We start from the raw sequence: 25799 nt of genomic DNA, 5'->3' as shown, positions 1-25799 counted from the left end.
CACTCACCGGGGGAGTTGAACGTGGCAGCAGATCTCCTGTCCAGGAGTGGCCCCAGGCCAGGGGAGTGGCAACTTCACCCACAGATTGTGGAAGCCATTTGGTCTCGATTCGGAGAGGCCCAGGTAGACCTGTGTGCCTCACCGGAGACCACCCACTGCCCGCTGTGGTACTCCATAGCGGGGCAGATGGAAACATTGGGGGTGGACGCTCTTGCAGGCCGGTGGCCCCAGGGCCTGCTGTATGCATTTCCTCCCTTTCCCCTCATACCAGCCATTCTGGCCAAGGTGGGAATTATGGCCCCAGATTGGCCACATCAGCCATGGATGGTGATCTTGCAGAGGCTGCTGGCAGGAACCCCATGGTGTCTCCCAGTCAGGCCGGACATGCTGTCGCAGGCTCAAGGGCAGCTCCGGCACCAGAACCCAGGGATTTACAGGTCTGCTGTTATGGCTACCCTGCAGGCAGCCAGAGCTCCCTCTACCAGGGTGCTTTACGCTGGTAGATGGAAACGGTTTTGCCAGTGGTGTGCAGGAAAGGGCTGGAACCCGGTCTCCTGTGGGACACGGGGGGTCCTTTTATTTTTACAGACACTGTTGGAGAAAGGGCTGACAGAATCCACCTTGAGGGGCAATGTGGCGGCCATATCTGACCGTCACATCCCTATTGAGGGTAGGACAGTGGGCTCACAACCCCTTGTTAGCCAGTTTTTGAAGGGGGCTAGGCGTATACGGCCACCAAGGTCCCACATGGTCCCATCATGGGATTTGCAGTTGATGCTGCGGGATCTGTCAGAGCCTTCTTTTGAGCCTTTGGCCAATGTGGGGCTGGAGCTTCTTTCCCTCAAAACAGCCATGGACTTACCATGGCCTCAGCAAAGCGGGTCTCTGAACTGCATGCCCTGTCTGTGCATCCGTCTTGTCTGAGATTAGGAGGAGAGGGATCTGCCATCTCTCTCCTGCCTAATCCAGCTTTTTTACCGAAGGTGATCCCTCGCTCTTTTGTGTTGAGGCCCTTGGTTCTGGAGCCCTTCCATCCTCCTCCACATGAATCTGCGGAGGCAGTCCAGTTGCACTTGGTCTGTCCGGTCCGGTCCCTGAGGGTGTACATTGACTGCACACACCCCGTTAGACAGACCGATTAGCTCTTTGTGTGCTATGGGGAAGCTAAGCTGCGCTAAGCTCTGTCCAAGCAGCACTGGGTCATTGAGGCCGTAGCTCTGGCCTATGATGGTGCTGAAGTCCCTCCACCAGAGGGATGGCTGCCTCTTGTGCGCTCTTCAAGGGGGCTTCCTCTGGAGGACATTTGTGTGGCGGCCGGTTGGGCCTCGTCTGGGACCTTCGCAAGGTTTTACAGACTAAATTTTGCTTCATCAATGGCCTCTGCCATTCTGGGAGCAGGCCCGTGAACTGTGCGGTCCCTGCCATGCTGGACTGTGGCTTCAGACTAGTGAATTGTGTGGTCCCTGCCATGCTGGACCATGGCGTCAGAGTTGTTATTCACCCGGTGGTTGTGTTTCATTGATTAAGGAGGTTCTGTTTATGGGGACCTTTTCCTTCTCAGTTGAAAATGTTTTATTTCACAACAGGTGGCCTTCATCGGCCTTTGACTGTTTTATCACAACCTGAGGCTTTCCTCAATGAACTATGTTCTAAACCAAACTGTTGTTCTGAGTGTTTTTTGCCTCACTGCACCTCCTGCCTGACCTTATTTGGTATACTGTTGACCCATACGGTGGCGTGTTGACCTGATATGAACTAGAACGGATGGTTACGGAATGTAACCGTGGTTCTATGAATAAAGGTCAACACACCCTTGCAGTGTCATTCAGAAGGCTGGTTCGGCCTCAGTCGGAGAAAAGAGACTGAACAGGCAATCGCACAACTGTATATATAGGCTCTGATTGTGCCCGCAGGGCGGAGGTGTTAATGTGATTAATTTGCTACATTGTCTCCTGAAACAGCTCACCCTCGGAGAAAGGGACCCATACGATGGCGTGTTGATGTTTATTCATAGAACCACGGTTACCTTCCGTAACCATCCGTTACATTTTATAGGCATATATATGTTGTCCATTTTTACCGCTATTTTACATCGGATCGTAGTCTCGAGGTAAAGGTCTATTTCTCCATACACTTTTTTAGTTGACAGTTGCAGTCTAGTCATCCTTTCTTGCGGGGTTTGGCTGAAGCAAAGGCCATGTGATGGCTTAAAATTTTGTATCTTAATATACATCTTAAGCTATGAGTTTGTCTGGGTGTTTTCCCTGGTAAAAAAAAAAGACAAAAGAACAATCAACTATCTGTTCCATAAAAAAATGTTAATTTTTTTTTTTCTTTTGTAATCTCTTGCAAATATAAAAAAATTCAAGGGCAAGTCCACACAGGTCAGGCATTCTCCTTTACTGTATTGCCTCAGCATTCATCCATTCCCTGATAGCCTCTTACAACTAAGTGTAAGCAGCACCTGCTTACAACTAAGTGTAAGCAGCACTGGAACTAAACGTCCCTCACTTATCTAAACCTTTGGCAGGCAGTTAACCAAAAGATTGAGACTTCCCTGATGTACCTATCACTTTCTGTCTCTGAGACAAAAAAACTTTAGCTGGGGGTGCAGGTTGCAGAGGGGTGGACATGAGGTACCAGCAGTTGGTTGCCCCCACTATTTTGGTCTCAGACCAAGAATGGGCCACTTGACCAGGCACAGGCATTTACCTTAAGGCAGTGAGAAGGACCAAGACTGTCAGCAGGCAGTGAAAAATCAAAAAAGACTCTTCCCTTTCAGTTAAAAAGAGTAAAGAGTAAAAAAAATTACTCTCTCAACTTCTTCTCACAGAACCATTTGTATATCTGACGAATGATGTTATGTCCTTAATATACATTTACGTAATTAAGATAAAGTTACAGAAGTTAGATTTAGGCAAGAGAAATTACTGAGGTTAGGTTTAAGAAAAGAAACATGGTGAGGACATACCTTGAAATAGGTCAAAGTTCACACGCATCCGATCATGTGATTCCAGGGGAAAGTCCTGGGCAAAAGTCCATTTTTTTGTGACCACAAACATCCTGACGTGCCTCCTTACACCTGCTTGGGACTGCTTCTTTGTTTACCACCGTCAGTGCATTGGTCTCGTGATTGCAGCCTTTTAAAATATGTGGGATATGTACGAATTTGGGTGCATTGCTTTTTATAGGAAAACATGAAAAAAATTTGTGTGAATAGCCTGACTCTCTTTATTTAACTAAAAGTCAAAAAAACAACTAAACTCTGTTATACAGAGTCAAATAGAAATCAAATAGAGAAATTAAAAGATTGAAAAATAAAGCAAAAGGTAAATATCAGAAGATTAAAAAATGAGGCCATATCAGATAAAGGTATAAATTCAAATCAGATCAGAATTTATAGCTTGTTGCACTGCCCCCAAGTTGCTCAAAATCAGTCAAGTTAATCTATTCAAACTGCTTCAGACAGACACAGAGTAGCCTCTAAGTAAGGCCTACAAGTGACTTGGTGTATTTTTCACTTTTTGACAGAGCTATATAGCAGCTTTATCTGATCCTAAACCTTGTGCTAAATATCTGTTCTGTTCTTTCAACAGTTACCAGCAAACCTCATGTCATTTGAATGAGAGCAGACCTTACCCAGTGGGACATATTGTGCCAAATCCATTTGTTTGGGAAGTATAGACTCAGTGATGGAATGCAGTGGAATTTGAAGGTATCCACTGAAATGGGAGAGTCGAGAAGCATCCAGTACTTTAAAAGAAGCTCTTTAATACTGGATGTGGGACTGCATATACCAACACACTTGCTTTCTCTTTCACCGGGACTTAACATAATGTTAACTCTGGAAGAATCCAGCCAATTCAAGACTTTGGTGAGATTGACCCATGTGGAACTGCTATTGCAATTTTTTTCTGCATTTCAGCATCGTACTGGAGGAAGAGTAGGGCAAGGACATCAACACACATATCCACTTGTGAACTTGGATCTATGAGAAAAGAACTGGAGTTGTGAGCATGAAAACGTGACCCTGCCCGAAGGTCTCATTATTACCATTAATGAGCAGCACTGTAGCCAAAAGAACAGCCGATGAGTTTTCATCACGTTCAGCCCTGTGGACTGAATGAATGTGAATGTGAATACAGCTGGACTGAATTTGTTTTAAAATGAGAATTTCTAGTTGTACAGAAAAGATAATGTAACCATGAAGTTGGCTTTAAGAGCCTGAACTGTAGGTTGATTGAAGAGGCAGCCCTGGATTGGTTCACTTGTTTACCCCTCACTATCTCAGTTGGTAGTCCTCCTGTAAAAGGTGTTTGATGTGTATAACAAGGTTTACAAATAGCAACAATTCATATTTTCTACAGAACAAATCAAAATATGTCAAACACCATGGAAATGGTACTGAACAAGCTGATAATTACAGTCCATAATGCAGAAAACATTGTTATGCAGCTGTGAGAGTGAATCTAAAGCAATTTACAATGAAGCACCAATCTTTGAACAATTATGTGTGTAAATACTGTATTTATTTGTAAAAGAGTTTATTTTTTAACAGCTGGCCATCAAAGGGAAATGGTACCATGACTACCTTTGATTCACCACCTGCTGCAGGAAGCTGCTGCTCAGAGAGACTTGTTCATGAGAAGCCACCTTAAAACTTAGTATGAACTGCTGATCTCCAGCTAAGAGCACTGGAATAAGGGACTCTGTTAAAAACCGTCTTCACAAGCAAAATGTTAGCTTGAATTTAAAGTAGAATTATGCTTTATTACAACTTGTATTTGACTGTATTTTCCTATATAGTTTTGCCCATCAGTCCTATCTATAATTACAACAATGTTCTCCAGGGCACTGGAAGTGAATAAAGTTGTTGGGCCAGAGAAGAACCAGTTTTCACGACAATTTGTCCAACCATGTGTAAAGGCAAAAGGGGTTATAGCTGTGCCCAATGGCCACACTCAGTTCAATTTTATTTATAAAGCCCAATATCACAAATCACAATTTGCCTTAGAGGGCTACAACATATGACATCCCTCTGTCCTTGGACCCTCACAGTGGATAAGGAAAAACTCCCCAAAAAAACCTTTAACTGGAAAAAAATGGTAGAAACCTCAGGAAGAGCAACTCTTTCAGGACGGTCAGACTTGCAATAGACGTCGTGTGTACAGAACAGATCAACATAATAAATGTGCAATAATCCATACGACAACATGATGATTTAGAGAGAGAGAGAGAGAGAGAGAGAGAGAGATGCATGGCAAATGACAATAGCTAAAATAACATTCTTTTTAATAATAATATTATAATCATAGTATTTTGGTACTGTAGACCCTTTTAGGGTCGACAATACAATGACATCACGGTACTAGCTGCAGGCAAAACATAACTCACCACCACATGGCTGTAGGCTACATAGGAGTCTTAAAATGTGGTCTTGTTGTGTAACTTAAATTTTATCGAATACCAGCTGCCACTGCCCATCAACAAAAAAAAGACAATTATGGTTAAATGTGACGAAAAATGACGAAAGGACTGGATAGATTTGATCATCAAAAATGCTCGCATGTTCAGTGCACACTTCATATCAGGTTAGGGAGAAAGTATTTACTGTCATAGGGATGAATAATGTTATGTGTATTAAGGGTTATCATGTCCACCTAATCAGAAATTGGGGAGATATTAAGAGGAATATTAGATTTTTAGCACATTAGCTAATGTTAGCTTTGATTGCAAAACAAAATAGAGCAGAGGAAACTGTTCAAGTGTCATCTTCCATTATAATATTGGCATATAGTGATCAACCACAAAGCCGGCCATCCCACCAGCAATCCTGTCAAATCATCCATCCACTGAGTGAGAGTATACGGGTCGGCCAGTCTGGTCCCGTTGGTCAGTGTTTGATTATTAAAGTAACAATTGTGGTCCCGGAGAGTGAGTGACCTGACATGGTGCATTCGTAAATTCAGTCTGATGCTATACACTAAAATGAGAGCCCTGTTGTTTAAAGAAACGGAGCATTATATTTCTGCATGCTTTAATGAATGGTTAATCACTCATTCACTCCGCTGCTACTCCTAGAGTGTGGTGCTCTGAGAGACCGAACGGTACATTCCGACAGCCGGAGTGCGCTCCGGCACTCGAAATGAGTATTTCCGAACACACTCCTTCAGAGAAACTCATATCATCTTCCTTTATTGTCAAAAACAAGCCAATAGAACTTGCTAGCTAGCGCTAGCTAATGTCTGTGGAGAATTGTTTTGCCTCCAGCTAAGCCCCACCCACCAAAAAACGTCATACTGTTTACTAACAGTAAAAGGCTCTATATATATGTTAAATGAATGTATTAATATAGGGTAGTATATGTATGTGACAATAATAATCATATGTGTATAATAGTAGAAGTATGACTTATATTAACAGAAGTAGTAGTAGGCATCAGGCAGGACCACGGCAGCAGCGCAACCACGACCCACAATCTAGGCGATTCGGGGGAACCTGCGAAAAAGTGGAGCGCAAAGGCTCGGGAGAAGGAGCTGACTTAGTGACATGCAGTAATAGGACATGAATGTTAGAGAATGTAGAAGAACCAACCTTTTAGAATCTGAGAGAAGGAGTGAACGAAGGAGAGATACAATGTATCATAGCAGGTCCCCTGGCAGACAAGGCCTGTATCAGCCTAACCAGGAACTGGTCCAAGGCAAGCCTGAGCCAACCCTAACTACAGGCTTTATCAAAGCCTATAATCTTAAGTCTATAGGCAGCGTGAAAAGCCGGTCATGACAGAGGAAGGAGGAAAAGTGATTTTCAGACAGTATATCCCAGAAGACATTTGTAGTGTTCACATGAGAAGTGACAGAGATAGTTATGTAATTAATAAAAAAACGAGAGAGCTAAAAAGAGTCATTCAAACCCTAGCTCCTTTCTCACCTCAACACAGCTGGCGAGTCACTCTAAAAAAATATTTTAAGGGTAACTTACAGTATCATTTTTATGTTATGTTTCTTTTTCATCACTTATTTGGGAAGGTGGGTGGGTGTTATACAAGCTTGAGAACCCACTGATTTACAGAAATTGTAGACACAATTGTAGGCCCCACCCAATTCCAACATCAAAGTGCACGTGTGTGTGTGTGTGTGTGTGTGTGTGTGCAGTGAAAGCAGGCCTGTAACTCTCCTCACAGTCTTTACCACAGGCTGAGCAGATTCTAGTTTGTGTCTGTAAGTCAGGAGAAGATAAACCAGACAGTGATCAGAGAGGTGATCGAGATTTGCTCTGTTGAAGTCCAGATGTGGGATGTGAACTTAAACGTATCCTTTCAGCCAATCATTATTGAAGATAAGTCAGATGAGTGTATTAACATTTTTATCAACACCTCTCCTCTGCTTGGAAATCATGCCCTTATAGACATCATCAGGTGAAGTGTGTTTGATCTAAAGCCTTTTGTATACATTATATCAAATTTAAGTGACTGAACAAAATAGGGGGTTTTGCCTTAAGACTTCAGTTCGTGTATGGTTATACTCAGTGTGGATGTGACATGTTACGTTAAAAACCAAGAGCACTTTAACCTCCTCGTTGTTGCTCATTGTTCTATTATGCTGGAGTTGAACTGTCACTGTCCAGCATTCTTTGTAACTGCACTGTATGTCCAGGATGTGTTGGTCAAGCTACTGTACAAAGCCTCGAAGCATGGGAAGCTGTGAGCCTATTGCTCTGTCAATGGTGCTTTCAAGCAACTCCAGATCTGTCTCATTTACAGGTTAGCTACAAGCTGGTTATCAATTCAACCAGTTACCATTAAGAGGACAGGACTTCTAGTATTCTAGTATTAGTATTCAGTATAGGTAAATGTCAAGTACCAAAAGCTGGCATTAAATGTCTGGTCAGATTTGTAATCATGTTTCCTTTGATCAGAAATTTTGGAAGACTTTGTGCAGGTTGTGTGTAAACATTTCACATCTGAGAACTTCAGATCATTGAAAAATAAAAAAGATTATTTCCTAAAAGAAGCTCTCAGAAAAAGTGTTTTGTTGGGATCAGTCCTGACACTGTAGCAAGGATAGCAGTTTCCCACAGCTTCCAGTCTTTGTGCTCTAGCTAGGCTAAACAGCCAACCCAGGTGATCTGGACAATAATATTTTTTTGATCTTATCATTTGACTCTGGGGAAGATATCAAAAGTTTGTGATATAATGGCTTCTTTTTTTCCCATCAGCTTTTATTATGCATTTCCAAGAAGCAGGGCTGGATATTATTCTATATGACATTGCATGCTGTGTGACATGATACATAGTACATTCTCCATTTTGATATATACACTGATATATACATTGTCTCAAAAATGAATTAATTATGGCTAAAATAAACAGACAGGATGGGCTGTTTTGGGTTATGTAGCAACATCCACCCCCGACTTCTGATTTTGCACAAGACAAAAGTAACATGGAGACACTCAGCAATAACAATAGAGTTGGTATTAAGATCATGGCAGACAATGACAACAAGCTCTATTCATATCCCTACAAAGCCTTCTGTCGTAGCCTTACTTCATATCCTAGTATCTGGCATTAAGGTCATGCATCCATTAGCATCTTGCTTATTGTAGTGTGTGTGTGTTCGATCAGTGGTTCCCAAGTGGTGGGTTGCAGTCCAAAAGTGGGTCGCGGGTTCATTCTGAATGGACCGCAAGTGACTATCAAACATGTTAAGTTTGTAAAAAACACACTTTATTTTTGAAGTACAGTGAATTTACGGCACAAGCTTTTATTTTGAAGTGTCGTTTCCCGCTGTTGAGTGACTGAATAACAGACAGCTACTTAACAGAGACAGCAAACTAGCATGATGACATGGCCAAACACAAGTCTGACACTGAATATATTAAACAGTGTGGGACTTGAACTAATGATTATGGAGATATCTGGACCAGTTGGGAAACCGCTGTGTTAGATAACACTGTAAAGGAACGCATGTGTACAGCAATCATTCACACACAAATGGTTGATTAACAGCAAGTATATCATGGGGCAAAGAAGCACTTTCTCCAAAACATCAAAGTGAAGAACTGTGACGCTTTACATTGTTCTGAACTGAACTCATAAGTTTAATGCTGAGTGGGTGCTGCCACAGTTTTCATTAGCTTATCTCTGTACAGTTGTTTTAGTGAATGTGATGTTTTTACAGCCAATGCTGATGGATCTTTGAGTGAGTCATCCAAACAGGTTAACCTGTCTGTTGTTATTCAAGTGAACCATAGCTATTATGGTAGATAAGTGGGTTTAAAAATGCATTTTTTTCTATTATTTGTCTCCCAAATAAATACTGAATATGTCATGTCAGCATGTGAGTTTACCAAAAAGCCAGCCATTGTTAGTTCAGATGCAGCAACATTTCTCTTTGAAGTGTTGACTCAATAAGCAAAAGACCAAACCTTTAGAATTAATTATTTTATCATTTATCCAAATGTAATGTAGCTAGCTGTAGCTAGCAATGTAGCTAGCAATTTTTACATGATTAGATTATATCACATTTTTTAATTAAGTATTTCAACAAGTATTGCTTTGAATTGTTTTTGTATATGTCAGATTTAATCATGTTTCTGTTCAAATTATATACCACTGAAAAAAAACAGATTGTGTTCTAAGGAACATTGCATGTATTTTTGTGTACAAAATTTCTGGTATTATAACTGTGAAAGAGATGACCTCTGGGTTGTGATGATCAGTCTCTAATTCTTTTGCTAAGTTATTTCTTATCATTGCATTGCTATATGTATGTTGCTTTGTTTTCAGCTTCAGTCACTGAAGTCAGAATAAAATTTATGTACAGAAAATTGTTGACTTTATATTGCTCTGTAATACATCCACATGGTGTATAGTAACATCAGTTTGTACTGTCCTGTACTGTACATTACGATTGTGTAGTGGTCTGTCAAAGTCTCACCACCCTCAGGCAAACTGTAGGCACTGATCATTTTCCTAGCATGACGTGCCGTATGTGATGACATAGTGAGAAAGACATCTTATTACAAAATTCAGACTGGGAGACCATGGTTTAGATATAGAGTAATACATATACTGGCACACTGAAGAACAAACCAGACACTCGGTATACTGAGAGCATAGCCAATTTACCTACTGAATGAACTGTGGGTCCCCTACTAGCCCCTCACCTGTCACTCTCTGTGCAGTGTGTGCCATTATTATGCCACCGGCCCAAGAGGCATTATGTTTTCGGGGCTGTTCGTCCATCTGTACGGATGTCCCATTCTCATGAACATCAAATTGCAGGAACACCTTGAGGGCATTGCTTCAAATGTAGCAAGAATGTCCATTTAGACTCAAGAATGAACTGATATATATATATATATATATATATATATATATATATATATATATATACATGATAAAAAAAAAATAATCAAATGCATGTAATAACAAAAATCATAAGAACAGACAGATAATGGATGATGATGAATTGTGATATATGAACTCTAATAAGTGACAGTGATGTGAAAAAGTTATAAAATGCGTTTTGCACACGTAATATGCGGAATGTGAGAAAAATCATCTGTTCTAAGGTTATTAATTAATTAGTTTTATTCAATGTCACCTCTGATCACATGAAAGAAGGGTTTTGGCTGACTTATTTAGCTAAATCAGCCTACTGATTTGAAGTGGTGTTGCAGAGAGGGGGCCAGGCTGACTTCCAGGTTGTGCACTGTGTTGTCCACACTGGCATGGTGATCATAAGGGGGCCCGGCCTCTGGTGACGCTCCCAGGCACTTCTGAAGGCAATGATTCACCATGCACTAGAGTACCAAGGGTGAGAAAACCTGACAGCTTTTGTCAGTGATAGCTGGTGGTGGTTTGCCCAATCTCAGATAGGGATCAGCAAAAGGCTTCTTGATGTTATTTCAGATGAATGTCAAATAAAATTACCCTAACACTCGACTTAAGTGGAGTATCGTCTAACTCCTTTTGGCCGACTGGCAACCTTTGAAAGGAAAACAGTGACAAAAAGTGAGGCTTGATGGTCACCTCAAAAATATAAAAAGACCACAAAAAAAAGACAGTTGAGACTATTCAGAGTATATTAATATGTTTCCTCTGAATGCTGCTGATGTCCTAAGAACAAATGCGATACTTCCTGATGCTGTTTGCTGGGGCGACAGAGATAAAAAATATGTGTTTTACCACAAAATAACCACAAACTAATAATCTGCTGTGTGGAGACAAGTTCTTAACCAAAATCAAATCAAACTCATAGTCTGTCATTGTGATCCAGTTTGACATGTATCTAACACCAGTAACGTGCTGTGAGGTCTAGGACCAGGTCGGCAGTCGCATACCAGGATACATACACTGATGAGAATTTTTAATGTGTCAGCAGGCGAGAGCACAACACATACTAAGAGAATCTTTCAAAATCAAGATTGGAAAATACTAAACTTCAAGTCAAGTCAAATCAGGATTTATTTCTAGAGCACATTTAAAACGACGGCAGTGGACCAAAGTGCTGCACATAGGTGGGTACAGAGTTAAAACAACATCAATAATAAAATAGAATAGATGTAGAAAACAACGATAAGAAAACAGAGCAAACAGTGCAGACATTGAAATAGCAATTTAAAAAAAAATAAACCAAAACAAAACTTGAGATCATCGTGCTCAGGCTGAATGATACGCCAGGTGGAAGAGAAAGGTTTTTAGGGAGGAGTTAAAAGTCTCTAGGGACTGGGAAGATCAAATGTGAAGGGGGAGGCTGTTCCAGAGCCTGGGGGCAGCCGCTGCAAAGGCTCTGTCACCTCGAGACTTTAGTTTGGTTTTTGGCACCACCAACAGTAGTTGGTCCGAAGACCTTAAGGTTCTGGTTGGGGTGTGGCGCAAAAGGAGCTCAGAGAGGTACAGAGGGGCCAGACCATTGAGGGCTTTAAAAACAATTAAAAGAAGTTTAAACTCAATATGAAAATGGACCGGGAGCCAGTGGAGGGAGGCTAAAACTGGCGTGATGTGGTCGCGCTTTTTCTTTCCTGTGAGGAGGCGAGCAGCAGCGTTCTGGACGAGCTGTAGACAGTTGAGGGAGGACTGATTCAGACCAACATAAAGGGAGTTACAGTAGTCTAATCTGGTGGTTATGAAGGCATGGATCACCCTTTCAAAGTCTGCAGCTGAGAAATAGGGCTTGGTTTTGGCTAGAAGATGTAGCTGGAAAAAGCTAGTTTTGACAACAGCACTGATCTGTTTGTCAAATTTGAATTGGCTATCAAAAGCCACCCCGAGATTCTTACTTAACTTAACTTAAAAAATGACTCCTTAACAGTTCCCATTACTACTGTTATTACTGTTTCAGTGGCTGTCGTGCTTTGTTTTGTTTCTCTTTCTTTGTATGTCTATCTTGTATATATGTAAAATTGTTAAAAAAAAAAAAAGTTCTCAGAGTAATTTGGCGACAACTTTTTGTACATGGCTACTGCACAGGGCAAGTTGTTCAAGGCGCAATATCCTGCATTAGGCCAGACATTATTGGACAGCTATCGCAAGAAACACAACAGCCTGTTTAGTGTAGTACATCCAAACACAATATTGAAACAATGAGGGCCTCTCAACAACATTTTCATTCAGGGCAACATGGGGTCTAACAGTCAGGTGATAATGCAGGTTTGTCTTGGGGCCCCCATCAGACCAGGTTACTGTGCCATTTAGTGGTGCATACAGTAATCACAATCAATTCAATTAAGCAAATGGGGCGTCAGTGGCTTAGTGGTAGAGCAGGCGCCCCATGTACAAGGCTGTTGCCGCAGTGGGCCGGGTTCGAGTCCAGCCTGTGGCCCTCTGCTGCATGCCTCTCCCTCTCTCTCTCCCCCCCCTTCACACTTCACTGTCCTGTCAATTAAAGGCAAAAATGCCCTAAAAATATCTTTAAAAGAAAATTTTAATTAAGCAAATTACCACAAATTAATTGCCACATGGCAAATCTGGAGTCTTTGGGACCCCTGAGGGTCTGGGGTCTGGGGCCTGGGCAGTTGCCTTCTTTGCTTGGTTGGTTATCCAGTCTTGTGCATCTAAAAAAATGTTATTGATATGCTCCTGCAATACCACGTGCCTGTTGATCTGGAAGAATGCAAACGCATGTCCTCAACCAACACAAAGGTTTAAACGCACGATAATGCATCGTCGTAATTGTTGTCAGTACATGGATGTTTAGTACGTAGGCACCGGGGCGGGAGTTGGAGGAAAAAAGCTCCGCCAGTTGCTTCAGTGATTATTTCACGGTTCCTAGTTCCCCCGTAGCTCCACCGATGGCACCTTCCTGAAACCGCTAGCAGGGGAACCACCATGCAAATATACACAAAGCATCTTATTTTTTGGATTGGTTAGCAATTTCGTAACGATGCGATTCTCCTCAAAGCTGTGAAAAGCTCTGCGACAGAGGATAATACACGGAGACCGGCCGCTTTCAACTGATACCCTCGCTGGGTAAGTGGACTAACGATACTCAGCCAGTTAGCTAGCTAGTTTACTAGCTAACATTAGCAACCACTGCAGATACGGTGTCTTCGGGCACCTAACGCTGCGTTTTCTCTTGCTCGGCGGGATAAGGTTAATTTATTGAATTAGATCTGTATGGTGAACACTGAGATCGCCTGGCAGATAAGGTTTAACGTTACACAACGCGCAGGCCAGGAATACCTCAGCCAGCGTTAACACCTGACAGTATTGCCCATTTGTCGCAGCGAGTGTTTGGTTACTACTAGCGTGCTAACGCTAGCTGACTAGCTTGTTAGCTTTGTCACATAGCTAAGCTATCTCGGCTATCGTTTAAATCATGGTCCATATTAAGAGAACAAGGGTGACAAAAGCAAGCTGGTTACCATTAAATGGCGTGCTGTCTCTGTTGTGACGTAACGTTAGATAGGGTTGATTAGTTGGGTTGGTTATCTACATGGTTAACTAAGTTAACGTTAGCTGTTTTACAGCACCAGTGTGTGTGCCTTACAACGTATAAAGAGGACATGTCAAATTCCATTGGTATAACGTTACAGGATGGTCACAGCTGTTAATGCTTTTCTGTTCAGCAGAGATGCTTGAGTTAACGTTAGCTGACAGTAACTGATCAGAGTCCGGGCGTTGACGTGAATTCAGAATATGGCTACTTAGAACACAATGTTTTTTTTCCCCACAACACTTTTTTAAAAAAGGTTAATGATGCTTTTCCCTTTCCGTTGGCTGCAGTATAGAAGCTTAAATTGGTTATAAATGTAGCATGTACTTAAAGTACAAACAAAGATAGTCAGGTGATATTTCCTGCATATGATGAATAATGAAGATCAGGTTAAATATGCCAAATGTACTCATCAGAAACATGCTAAAGTCACTACAGAGAAACATCCAGACCATACACTTGGCCATACTAACTTTGCATACTCATTCATCTTAAACATTTTTTCCAAATACCACCATTTGTATCAGTTTTAATCATTAACAGGAAGTGACAGAAAGACATGAGAATTTTTTAAAGAATTATTTGAGATCCTTTTTTATGTGGCTATGGGAGCTGGTTAATACTGTGGAAACTGCTTATAGTGATCAAGGTTATAGCATTCAACAATGTATATGGATCAAAAAGCTTGGGACAGAATAATACCTATAGAAATGCTTTTGAAATAATTTGCTTGTAGTAATGAAGTAGTCTGCTTCCAGTGTTCATTTTGGGTCTTTTTATACATGACAACACTCACGCAGAGTTGAGAAGTTCATCTCCGGGGTAGGCCTGTCACGATAACAAATTTTGCTGGACGATAAATTGTCCCAGAAATTATTGCGATAAATGATAATATTGCCATTTTGATACCATTTGTCAACTAATATAATAATAATAATGGTATAATAATGCAAGTACACCCTTTTAAAGATAAATAAACTTTTATTTCTTAAGAATATTTAAAATTGGAATTGTATTATGAAAAAAGACATTGTAAATATCCAAAATAAATAATCAAAACAACCAAAAACAATAAATAAAATGGACTGTCAATCTCTGTTAACAAAAAATGCACTTGAATAAAAACCACACACAACTGAAACAATAATAAAGTATAAAGTCTCTGTAAACAAAATTGCACTTCAATATATATTAAACATTAGGCTCAGACATTAAGATATTTAACAGGCAAAACTTCCAATCCAGTTAGGACCTTTGTAAACAAAAAGTGCAAACTAACAACAGGTTGAATGTTGATAAGTCTCCTAGAAGGCAGAGTGAGGGAGATACTGGGATGCGGCAGCCCATGAAGCGGGATAGTGACTCAGTGACTTCTTTCCAAAAGTGTTTGATGGGTGTGCAGTGCCAGGTGGCGTGAATGTAAGTGTCAGGACAGTTTTGTGTGCAGTGTGAGCATATTTCTGATGTGAATCCCATCCAGTATCTTATACTGTATGAGTTGTAGGTTAACATTTTTAGTCATGAAATAAATATTTTTACAGATTTGGGTCCAGAAGTCGGCATCAGGAGTAATGGAGAGGTCTTGTTCCCATTTTATTGAAGGTAGAAATATGGTTTTGTCAGATTGTGATATTATCTTATATATTTTGGAGAGAAGTTTTTTTGGGGAGGGGATATTTATAGACTAGTGGTTCGAATATTGATTTTTGATTTAACAGATGATTTGAGTTGTAAATATTCCAAAAATTGGTTACTCCTGATGCCGTACTCCTGGACCAAGTGGGGAAATGATACCAGGGTGTTAGTACGAAAAATGTGTTTTAGATGTGTGATGCCCTTTTCTGCCAATGTGTGAAAGTTGAGTGTTTTTTTGTTGCTCAAGAAGTCAGGATTGTTCCAAATGGGGGTGAAATTGGATGGAGAGAGAGAAGAGTTGGTGATTTAGTTTAATTTCCACCAGGCTGTCAGAGCCGACGCTATTATTATTGCACTGAAACATGAATGGTGTTTGATCGATTGACTGAGAAATGGAGTATCTGAAATCTGGATGTCTTTACAGAGTGTTTGTTCTATGTCTAGCCAGGTGAGGTCTGAGTGATTGGAGTGTGTCCACTTGTATATATACTGCAGTTGATTTGCCAGGGAGTAATGGTAAAAATGTGGTGCATCTAAGCCGCCTTGTGATTTGGGTTTTTGAAGTGTAGTCAGTTTGATCCTTGGTGTTTTATTTTTCCAGTAGAATTTAGTGATTATTGAGTCTAGAGAGTTAAACCAGGTGAGAGTAGGGTAAGTTGGAATCATTGAAAAGAGATAATTTATTTTGGGAAGTATTGTCATTTTAATAATTGCTATTCTGCCCAAAATGGATAGTGGTAAATTCATCCAACGGTGGAGATCATGATCTATTGTTTTTAGTAGTGGAGTGAAATTGATTCCAATCAGCTCTGACAGCCTGGGGGAAACACTGATGCCTAAATATGTAATGTGATCCGTGCATAGAGGAATGGGTGATATATGGGCTGCCGCATCCCATCTGGTGTTTTGCAATGGGAGGACGGAGGATTTATTCCAGTTTATAGAGTAGTCGGAGATCTTGGAGAATGATTCGATGAGTTTAATTGTTTCTTGCAGAGATGATTGAGGGTTTTGAAGAAAGTAAAATGCCATCTGCATACAAACTAATCTTATGCTGTGTTTGGGGTGTTTGAATTCCTTGGATATGGAGGTTCTGACGGATGGCTGCTGCTAAGGGTTCAATGAAAATGGTAAATAAAGAGGGAGAGGGTGGGCATCCCTGCCTAGTCCCCCTGTGCAATGTAAAGCTTTGTGATGTTAGTCCATTAGTGGTGACGGTGGCTGAAGGTGCAGTGTACAGAATCTTGATCCAGTTAATAAATTATTCCCCAAAGCCAAATGTTTGTAATGTGGTGAAGAGAAATTTCCAATTAACCCTGTCAAAAGCTTTTTCTGCATCTAAAGTGGCTATTATGGTATCTTCCTGTTGTAATGATGAATAATGGATTAAATCGAACAGTGTACGTGTATTATTGGATGCCTGTCTGCCTTTGATGAAGCCAGTCTGATCTGGGTGAATTATGTAAGGAGTGACTTTTTCTATCCTGTGAGCGAGAGCTTTACTGATGATTTTTATGTCTACATTGATTAAGGAGATGGGGTGGTAATTTGACGGCAGGGTATGATCTTTATTAGGTTTTGGGAGGAGTGAGATTACGGCTGTGTTCATGTGTACTGGAAATCTTGAATTTTGTTTTATTTCAGTTATTGCTTTGATGAAGAGTGGGGCTAAAATGGACCAAAAGTGTTTATAGAACTCAGCAGGGAAGCCATCGGGACCTGGGGCCTCATGTACAAAGACTTGTGTGGATTTCCTACTGAAACATGGCGTACGCTTAAATCCAGAAAACGTCTTACGCATAAAAATATCCAGATGTATGAATCTGTGCCTACACATGAATCCAAGCACATTTCCTTTGTACATCCCAATCAATGCGGAATTGAGCGCACATGTTGGAGTACCCGACCCCTCCCTGTCCACGCTCCTATTTAAATATGCAAATCATATTTAAATGAATCCTGCACCTAAGATTCCCCTCTCTGCACGATCAGAAAACTAAAACAAAAGAATGAGTAAGGCGGGAAAAAAGAAAAACTTCACAGAATGCGAACTGGAGACGCTCACTGAAGTGGAGGCGCACAAAAATGTACTTTTTGGCACGCTGTCCTCCGGCATCAATACAAAACGCAAGGTGAGTGAGTGGGAGAGTGTGTGTGAGCCTGTCAGTGCTGTGGGGACAGAAAAGCGTACCCACGCAGAATTAAAAAAGAAGTGGTCCAACATTAAGGTGGACGTGAAAGTGTGGCCAAAACAGGTGGGGGGACAGGAGTGGAGGAGCTCACCCTGTTTGAACAGAGAATCGCCTGGGGTCAGTTGAAAGCAGACAATTATGTTAACTGGATTTACAGTTTCCATTTGTTAATTTTATACACCACTTACATGGACCACACAATGAATGCAGAAGTGCACCGGGGAAAAGGTGTGGCTGATTAAGAAATGTCACACTTTACGCACGGGTTTATTGACATGAGTACTTTACACACAGAAACAATCAGGGGCTTGTTAGAAAGCTCTGAAGCTGTAGTTTAACCAGCAACAAACAGCAAGTCACTAACTTTAACCACTGACTAGTACTGATGCTGTGAAGACAGGATAATATTTGGGGGTGCACATGCTCAGTGCGCATCAGGGGGATTAATATTAGGACAATTAAACAAATAAATTATTCACCAAGAAGGCACCTATCGCGCACAGTGCCAGCTTGTAGTCTGTTCCCAGCCATGCTGTTACTCAGAAGGTATGAATCGTGCGTTGAACCAGGCCACCTCGCCACAATGTTGATTAATTGCATTTGCGCATCACATATGATCTGTACATTGATCGAATGAAAATGCTTCCTGTTGACATAAACAAATTCATCCTGTGATTGTGCTTTTATACTGTAGTAATGTGTGTGCAGTCGATAGCTCCGATAACGTTAGGAAAACCGGCTGTCGCTGCAAATTGCGCTTTAATGTTGGCCTGTTCAGCTGCATTGTATGGGAATTTGATATACCTGGCTGACATGCAGATAATTCCGTTCCACACAGCTGGCGTGGCTCGGCTCAGGGTCGACTGGCACAGTCCCGATCGGTCGGCCAGCTCCCTCTGGAATGCCCCTGGAGCTAAGGAACCCCAGTGTGGTCAGAACCTGTATGGATACAGGCAGTGCATGGCTCCTCGCCGTGTCGCGCTGCCGGCTGCAGCTCTGCGCACAGTTCCAGGAGGATAGGCCTCAGGAACCTAAAGCAGCTGATGAGCCAGTGCCATCTGTCTCTGAACACACGCTCTCTTCGTATTGCGCCATTTACAAATCTACTACTACTGCTAAAGCAGCCGTTGTTGTTAACAGTATTTTCGGCACCACTTTGCGCATGCTTTTATATCCACTCATCTAATTGCAGACACGCAGCTGTGTTAATTGTTCATCAGTGTTAATTGTTGATGTTTCTCTGATGTGCACATCACTCTGAGGACTAATTGTTTTCACATTTATTTATTCTAACAGCTTCTCAGCATCACCTCTGTGTCGCCCAAGGATCAACAGCTGTAGAAACGTGCGTACGCCAGCCATGAAGTTGGCGTGAGGTACCGCACATTTCCACGGCCATTTCACTCTTGATACATCTGGACTTTGCCGTGGAAAAGGACGTACGCCACGTTTTTGTGCGTACGCATCCTTTGTACATGAGGCCCCTGGTGCTTTGTTGTTTGGCATGAGGTTGAGGGCAATGGAGAGTTCTTTTTCTGTAATTGGTGAGTCTAATGTATTGACTTGTTCTGTATTAAGTTTTGGAAGTTTAATATTCCTAAAAAATGAATTGATGTTCTCCTGTTTTGGGTCTTTTTCAGATGAGTATAGTTTAGCATAAAAATTTCTAAATATTTTATTTATTTCCTGTGGTGAGTTGGTAGGCTTCCCTGCTGAGTCCTTGATGGTGGAAATTGTTGCTTTTTCTTTGTTTCGTTTAATTTGATTTGCTAAATATTTACCAGATTTGTTGTTATGATGAAATTTTTCTTGTCTAAGTCTATGAATTAGAAATTGAGTTCTTTTGTTTATAATGTCATTTAGTTGTAATTGATATTTTCTTAATTCATTTTGAGTTACTTCTGTTGAGTTATTTGCATTCAGTGTTTCTAGTTTGATTTTTTGTTCTAGTCTGACTTCTTGTTCCTTTTCTTTGATCTTTTTATGGACGGAGAATGAAATGATTTTGCCTCTTAAAACTGCCTTACCTGTTTCCCAAAGAAGTGTAGGTGATGACTTTGGGGAATCATTTATTTCTAGGAAGGATGCCCATTCTCTTTTAAGGTAGCTGTCAAACTCTGGGTCTTTAAGTAGAGATATGTTAAAGCGCCATCTAGGGATGTGTTTATGTTGATTGTTTGGGTTCCATATGATTGTAACTGGAGCATAATCACTGATAATGATGGGGTGAATTTTTGAATCAGAGATGTCTGATATAAGTGAGTTACTGGTCAGAAAAAAGTCAATGCGAGAGTAGGAATGATGGACCGGTGAGTAAAAAGTGTATTCTCTGGTAGTTGGGTGTTGTAGCCACCAACTATCGCCAAGACCAAAATCACTCATGAACTGTTTTATTATTTCAGTGGATTGCCAGTTGCGTTTATTGCTTGTATTGTTAGATCTGTCAAGTGATGAGTCGATGATTGTATTAAAATCACCTCCTATTATGACTGGGCAGTTGGAAATGTTTGAGATAGAAAAAAAAGTTGTGAAAAAAGGATGAATCATCAGTGTTTGGGCCGTAAATATTACCAATTGTTACCGAATTATTGTTGAATGATATGTTAATGATGATAAAACGTCCTTCAGGGTCTATGATGGTTTTATTATGGACAAATGAGATTTTTTTGTTTATCAAGATACACACACGTCTTTGTTTTGAATTGTAATGAGCAGAGAATGAGTGGATGAATTGTTTTGTTTTTAATTTATTATGATCTGTATGTGAGAGGTGGGCTTCTTGCAACAAACAAATATCTGCATCTAAGTTGTCCAGGTGATTGAGTACTTTGATTTTTTTTCGTCTGAGAGCCAATACCCCGTATGTTCCAAGTTACAAGTTTGAGGGATGGTATGTTGAACAGGTTGTCATGAAGGGCTCAATGCTGGTGTGTGTGTGTGTGTGTGTGTGTGTAATGAGGCGGGGGGGGGGGGTAATGTTCTTATCTTTGAATAATTGTCATTGTCCGTCAATGTATAGTTTGTCCACTGATATGACTTCTTTCATCATTTGCTTGCGGATAGGAAAGAGCTGCTTGCGTCTGTGGTTGATTTCTGGTGGATACTGGTCGTTGTCCATAGTCCGTTCCTTTTAACTGTTTGCCTTGTCGTTGTACCAGTTCTTTCTGTTTGAAGTGCTCGAATTTGACGATGATGGGCCGTGGTCGGGTAGTGTTAGTGTGTTTCTGTCCCAAACAGTGAACGCGGTAAAATGTGATATTGTTGACGGTTGCAGTGGAGAGTTTGAGCTGTTTGACCATGAAATCCTTGACTGCTGTTTCGGGTTGGTCTGTGGGTGGTTCGGAAATGCCGGTGAAGATCAGATTGTCTCTCATGCTGCTTGACTGTAAATCCAGGATGGTTTCTTTCATGATCTTGTTTTCGGTAGAGACAGAAGCAAGTTGAGTGGTGACAGAGGAGAGCTGGTTGGGCATGGTTGAGACGGAGTGTTGGAGTGATTTGTTTTCCTTAGCAAGTGTGTCTATTTGTTGTTGGCTGTATTCCAGGCTGTGGCGGAGTTGTTGAAATTCTCTGTGTAATACTTCGATCAATGCCACTCTGGCGTCCACTCGGATAAGTTTATTGTCTATGGATATGAACATGTCGCTTACCTCGGAGCTGCAGGGTGGTTTCGGTGATGTTGACGGTGAAGTAGAAGCAGATGAGGCAGGTGAGTCCTGTGTGCGTGGTTTTTTGGATTTTTGTGAGCGTCCCATGATGCAGAGTCTATTGTAGCATTTGTCGATGTAATGCTCCAGATGATCCAGGTCGGTAATGTAATCCGGTTTATGTAGTAGGAGAAAATGGAAAAATTAAAGCGGGAAAAAAAGAGGGGAATAGTTGTAAGAGTTAAAAGTTTGGTTTGGTTGCCTAGCAGCAGGCTGCCATGTGAATCGCGCACAATCTCGCACAGAGGCATCCCGAGCGTTCACCTCCCGTTAAAGGGTCTCTAGCTCAGTCTTGGAGAAATTCCGGCTTTTGGTTCGTTTCTCACCCGTCGCCGTGACTCACACAACGAGAGAACACTCGCATGCCGTCTTATTTATATGCAGATCGCATTCATGAGGTGATTTGCATGACCATTTATGATTGAACTAGGGCGTGTAGAGGGCGGAATATGAGGCGGAATATGAGGCGGATCTGGGTGCGCACAACTCCAGGAGGTCTGTGATTTATAAAAAGAACATTGCGTGCAAGTGTGCGTGCGCACGGTTTTATAAATCAAATTATTTTTTGGCGCACATCATTTTTAGCTTTTGGGCGCACGTCAACTTTTAGTATGAATCCTAAGCACTCTTTTATAAATGAGGCCCCTGGTTTATACCTTGTCCTTATATTAAACAAACTAAATAGCCTTATGTTATTTATCTTATGTCATTTCTGTCTCTACATGGTCGCATGTTTACAATTCTCCTCTGCCATTTTCTTTTTGTTGGAACCGATGCATCGACGCAAGTAATTGGCGTCAACGTATTTACGTAGTCGTCAACGTCGGCGCGTCGCCCCAGCCCTAAAAGCATCCCTCACTTTTTTTGTCTTTTTGAGTGGTGCATGTATGCAAATGATTAACTGTACAGCAACTCACTCTGTGAATACCAGTGATTAGCATCTGAATAGGGATGTAACGATTACCGGTAAAATGATGAACCGCGGTAAAATTCTTGACGGTTAGTATTACCATTTCAAATTATAATTATCATTAAAACCATGTTTGATTACCGCACTTTGAAAAACTCACGGTGATACTGCTCATTGCCTGGAAAAGCAGCATGCGCAGTTTGCAATGTTTGGCCTCGGAAAACATGCCGGAAGGCACCCGCACGGACAGTGCTCCAGAGATTTTTTTTCCCCTCTAAAAGGACAAAGTCTGAAGTCTGGACGTATTTTGGGATTTATAAGGATGCTGAGGGGAAACTAATTGAAGATAGTAACCCTGTCTGCAGAAAGTGCAGAAAAAAGGCTCTGCGAAGGGGGGTAACACTTCAAATTTGATGAGCCATCTCCGTGACCACCACCCAGAACTACTATGAACTACAGAACTACTCACCATGTCACTTTACACGATTGTGGAGTCATAAAATCATGCCGTGACTTACTTGGCCGACAGACATGACACACTACACGATGGTCCACACCAACCATCCCCAGTTGTCTGTCATGACGTGTGTGATGTCATTGGCTTATTCTTGTCCTATTTTTTATCACTTTTACTATAATTTCAGTCACTGTGTCTATTCATGTGCCAGCTGAAATGTTGTTGTAGTAATGTAAAAAGTGCCAGGAGATGGCAGGAGCTACATTTGAAGTACTGTACGCAAACATACAAGTTACTGATTCCTCCACAAGTTCCTGCAAATGTTTCACAATAAAATACTACTTAGAAAATGGAGGGATTCTCTCAGCCGAGGTTATAAGGGGCTTTTAATTTTAAACAATTTCAGGAAGTATTGAGTTTGAAAGGACGGCGAAATAAAACTTGGTTAAATGATTTCAGTGAGTGTATAAGTACTTTTTGAACATTTTGAAGACATTTCAACAATACTGCGATAATAATGATAACCGTGGTAATTTTGGTCACAATAACCGTGATATGAAATTTTCATACCGTTACACCTCTACATCTGAGGCATCTAGGTCGCCAAAGTGGTTCACAAAAAAGTGTCCAGGGTTGGCTGGTCTAGCACTCTCAAGGTTCTGATTCATTTTAAATCCATCGGTGCCCAGTGTTGCTGCCTGAGAATGCACCTGCATGAGAACGCCAGGTTTAGACAAGAAGCGGAAGTTCCGCAAAGTGCCCCAAAGCCTGGAAGCCAACCACAGCGCTTCCAGGCTAGCAATGGAGCTCTGTGGAGCAGCCAGGTTCGACAGGAGACAGAATGTCCCCAAAGCCAGGAAGCTGGCCACTGAGCTCCACGGCCACTCTGTTGAATTCCCAGTAAGTCCAAACTATAGCCAATCTGCCGCTACAGTTTCAGCATCTGGTCTCTAGTTTTCTTTTCTATATTATTTTCGTAATAGCCTACACGTTTACATCTTTGTGCTTGTTAAACAGGAGTATTAATTAAGTATTGGTACTTGCATGGTTTTATTATTATTTATTTATTTAAAGGTTTTATTTAGCTTACAGTAATGAACAAAAGTAAGTTGGTGTCAACTCAAGTAATAATAATAATAACCTTTATTTATATAGCACTTTTTAAAACATAAGTTACAAAGTGCTTTACAGAACAACTAAAACATGAAGTATACAATTCCAATGCATGAAAACAATAAATGACACAACTCAGATAAAATCAAAAAAGGCTTTTCGGTAAAAATGTGTTTTTAGAAGAGATTTAAAAGAGATCACTGAATCAGCTGACCTTATTCAGGCAAACTATTTGTTCCATAGTTTTGGTGCGCGGACTGAAAATGCTCTGTCCCCCTTAGTTTTCAGTCTGGACTCTGGGACGCATAAAAGGCCTTTGCCTGAGGAACGTAAAGTGTGAGTAGGAGCATATGATGTCAAAAGGTCGGTGATATAACTAGGACAGAGACCGTTGAGACATTTGAAAGTGATCAATAAAATTTTAAAATCAATTCTAAAACGTACTGGCAGCCAATGTAGAGATGCTAAAATAGGTGTGATGTGATCGTGTTAAAAGCCTCGCTGCAGAGTTCTGCACCATTTGTAGTCTTTCTAGGGATTTCTGACTTAGACAGGTAAAAAGGCTGTTACAGAAATCGAGCTGTGAAGAAATAAAAGCATGCAAATTGGTCTCAGTGTCTTTAACAGTTAAAAAGGAACGGATCTTTGAAATATTTCTGAGCTGATAAAAACATAATTGCACTAATTTTGTGGTGTGATATTCGAAGGTAAGATTACTGTCAAACCAGATGCCGAGGTTCCTTGCAGTGGGCTTGACGTATTCCACTAGGGACCCAATAGACGGCATCAGTTGATCCTGACTGTGCTGCGATCCAATAACCAAAACCTCAGTTTTTGCCCCATTCAACAGGAGGAAATTCTCCGACATCCAGTTTTTTATATCCACAATACAATTTTTCATAGTACCCAACATCCCAGGATCAGTGGTTTTAACTGGTAGATACAGCTGTGTATCATCTGCATAAAAATGGAACTGAACCCCATGTCTTTGTATTATGTGCCCCAGGGCAAGCATGTATATAGAAAATAAAATCGGTCCCAGGACTGACCCCTGGGGCACACCGTACTGAAGTGGAACAAATGAGGACATGTGGTTGTTTCCTGCAACACAAAGCCTTCTGTTTGTAAGGTAAGATAAAAACCACTCTAAAACTGTACTTGAGATCCCCACCCAGTGCCTTAGTCTATTTAAAAGAATGCTGTGGTCGATCGTGTCAGAGGCGGCACTGAGGTCCAGAAGTACTAGAACTGAGCACATACTATCGTCAGCTGCCATTAAAAGATCATTGGTCACTTTGAGAAGTGCCGTTTCAGTGCTGTGATATTTCCTAAAACCAGATTGAAATTTTTCAAAAATACAGTTATCCTCCAGAGCTGTTAAAAACTGCGAGGACACTTTTTTTTTTTTTCTAAAATTTTCGATATAAAAGGTAACTTGGACACCGGTTTGTAGTTGTGAAGGATGGAAGGATCCAGCCCAGGTTTTTTCAATAGTGGGGACACACAAGCACTTTTAAAATAGTCAAGGACACAACCGGTAGTCAGGGAACTGTTAAAAACAGAAAGCAAACTAGGCCCAATACATTCAATTACCTGTACTAAAAACTTAGAGGGAACCACATCGAGAGGGCTGGTAGACTCAGATAAAACTGGCTAAAAATGTCTTTTGGGGGATAAGAGACATTATTAAAAGAGGCACTGGGAGTGCCTTATTACTAAAATTAGATAAAAACAATTCACTGTCTGCATCTGATTTGATTGGAACACTTGGAGGGGCTGGATTAACTAATTGATCAACAGTTTTAAATAAAAACCTGGGGTTATGTTTATTGCTCAATATCA

The 25799-nt window shown here is 41.1% G+C and overlaps 2 protein-coding genes across 9 annotated transcripts in view; both read left to right on the top strand.

Moving 5' to 3' along the window:
* LOC117269845 (ras-specific guanine nucleotide-releasing factor RalGPS1) overlaps positions 1-9831 on the top strand; it is a 345328-nt gene extending 335497 nt beyond the window's left edge. For all 5 annotated transcript variants that reach the window (XR_013488122.1, XR_013488120.1, XM_078161979.1 and 2 more), the window contains one exon: positions 3597-9831. Coding sequence is in view for 3 of the 5 variants with exons in the window: in XM_078161979.1 (XP_078018105.1) it covers positions 3597-3626 (30 nt within the window). In the remaining 2 variants the exon portion in view is untranslated. The remainder of the gene's footprint in view (positions 1-3596) is intronic.
* Positions 9832-13155: 3324 nt separating this feature from the next.
* mvb12ba (multivesicular body subunit 12Ba) overlaps positions 13156-25799 on the top strand; it is a 63555-nt gene continuing 50911 nt past the window's right edge. The window contains exons 1-2 of one of the 4 annotated variants that reach the window (XM_078161978.1): positions 13156-13477; positions 19067-19314. In XM_078161978.1, the coding sequence (XP_078018104.1) occupies positions 19275-19314 (40 nt within the window). In that variant the 5' untranslated portion in view covers positions 13156-13477; positions 19067-19274. The remainder of the gene's footprint in view (positions 13478-19066; positions 19315-25799) is intronic. The other 3 variants (XM_078161977.1, XM_033646780.2, XM_033646778.2) reach the window with 3 other exon arrangements.

The sequence above is a fragment of the Epinephelus lanceolatus genome, chromosome 19 (genome assembly GCF_041903045.1).
Source record: "Epinephelus lanceolatus isolate andai-2023 chromosome 19, ASM4190304v1, whole genome shotgun sequence".
NCBI classification, from domain to species: Eukaryota; Metazoa; Chordata; class Actinopteri; order Perciformes; family Serranidae; genus Epinephelus; species Epinephelus lanceolatus.
The sequence above is the reverse complement of the archived record's forward strand: the minus strand, read 5'-3'. Positions and strand labels throughout refer to the sequence as shown.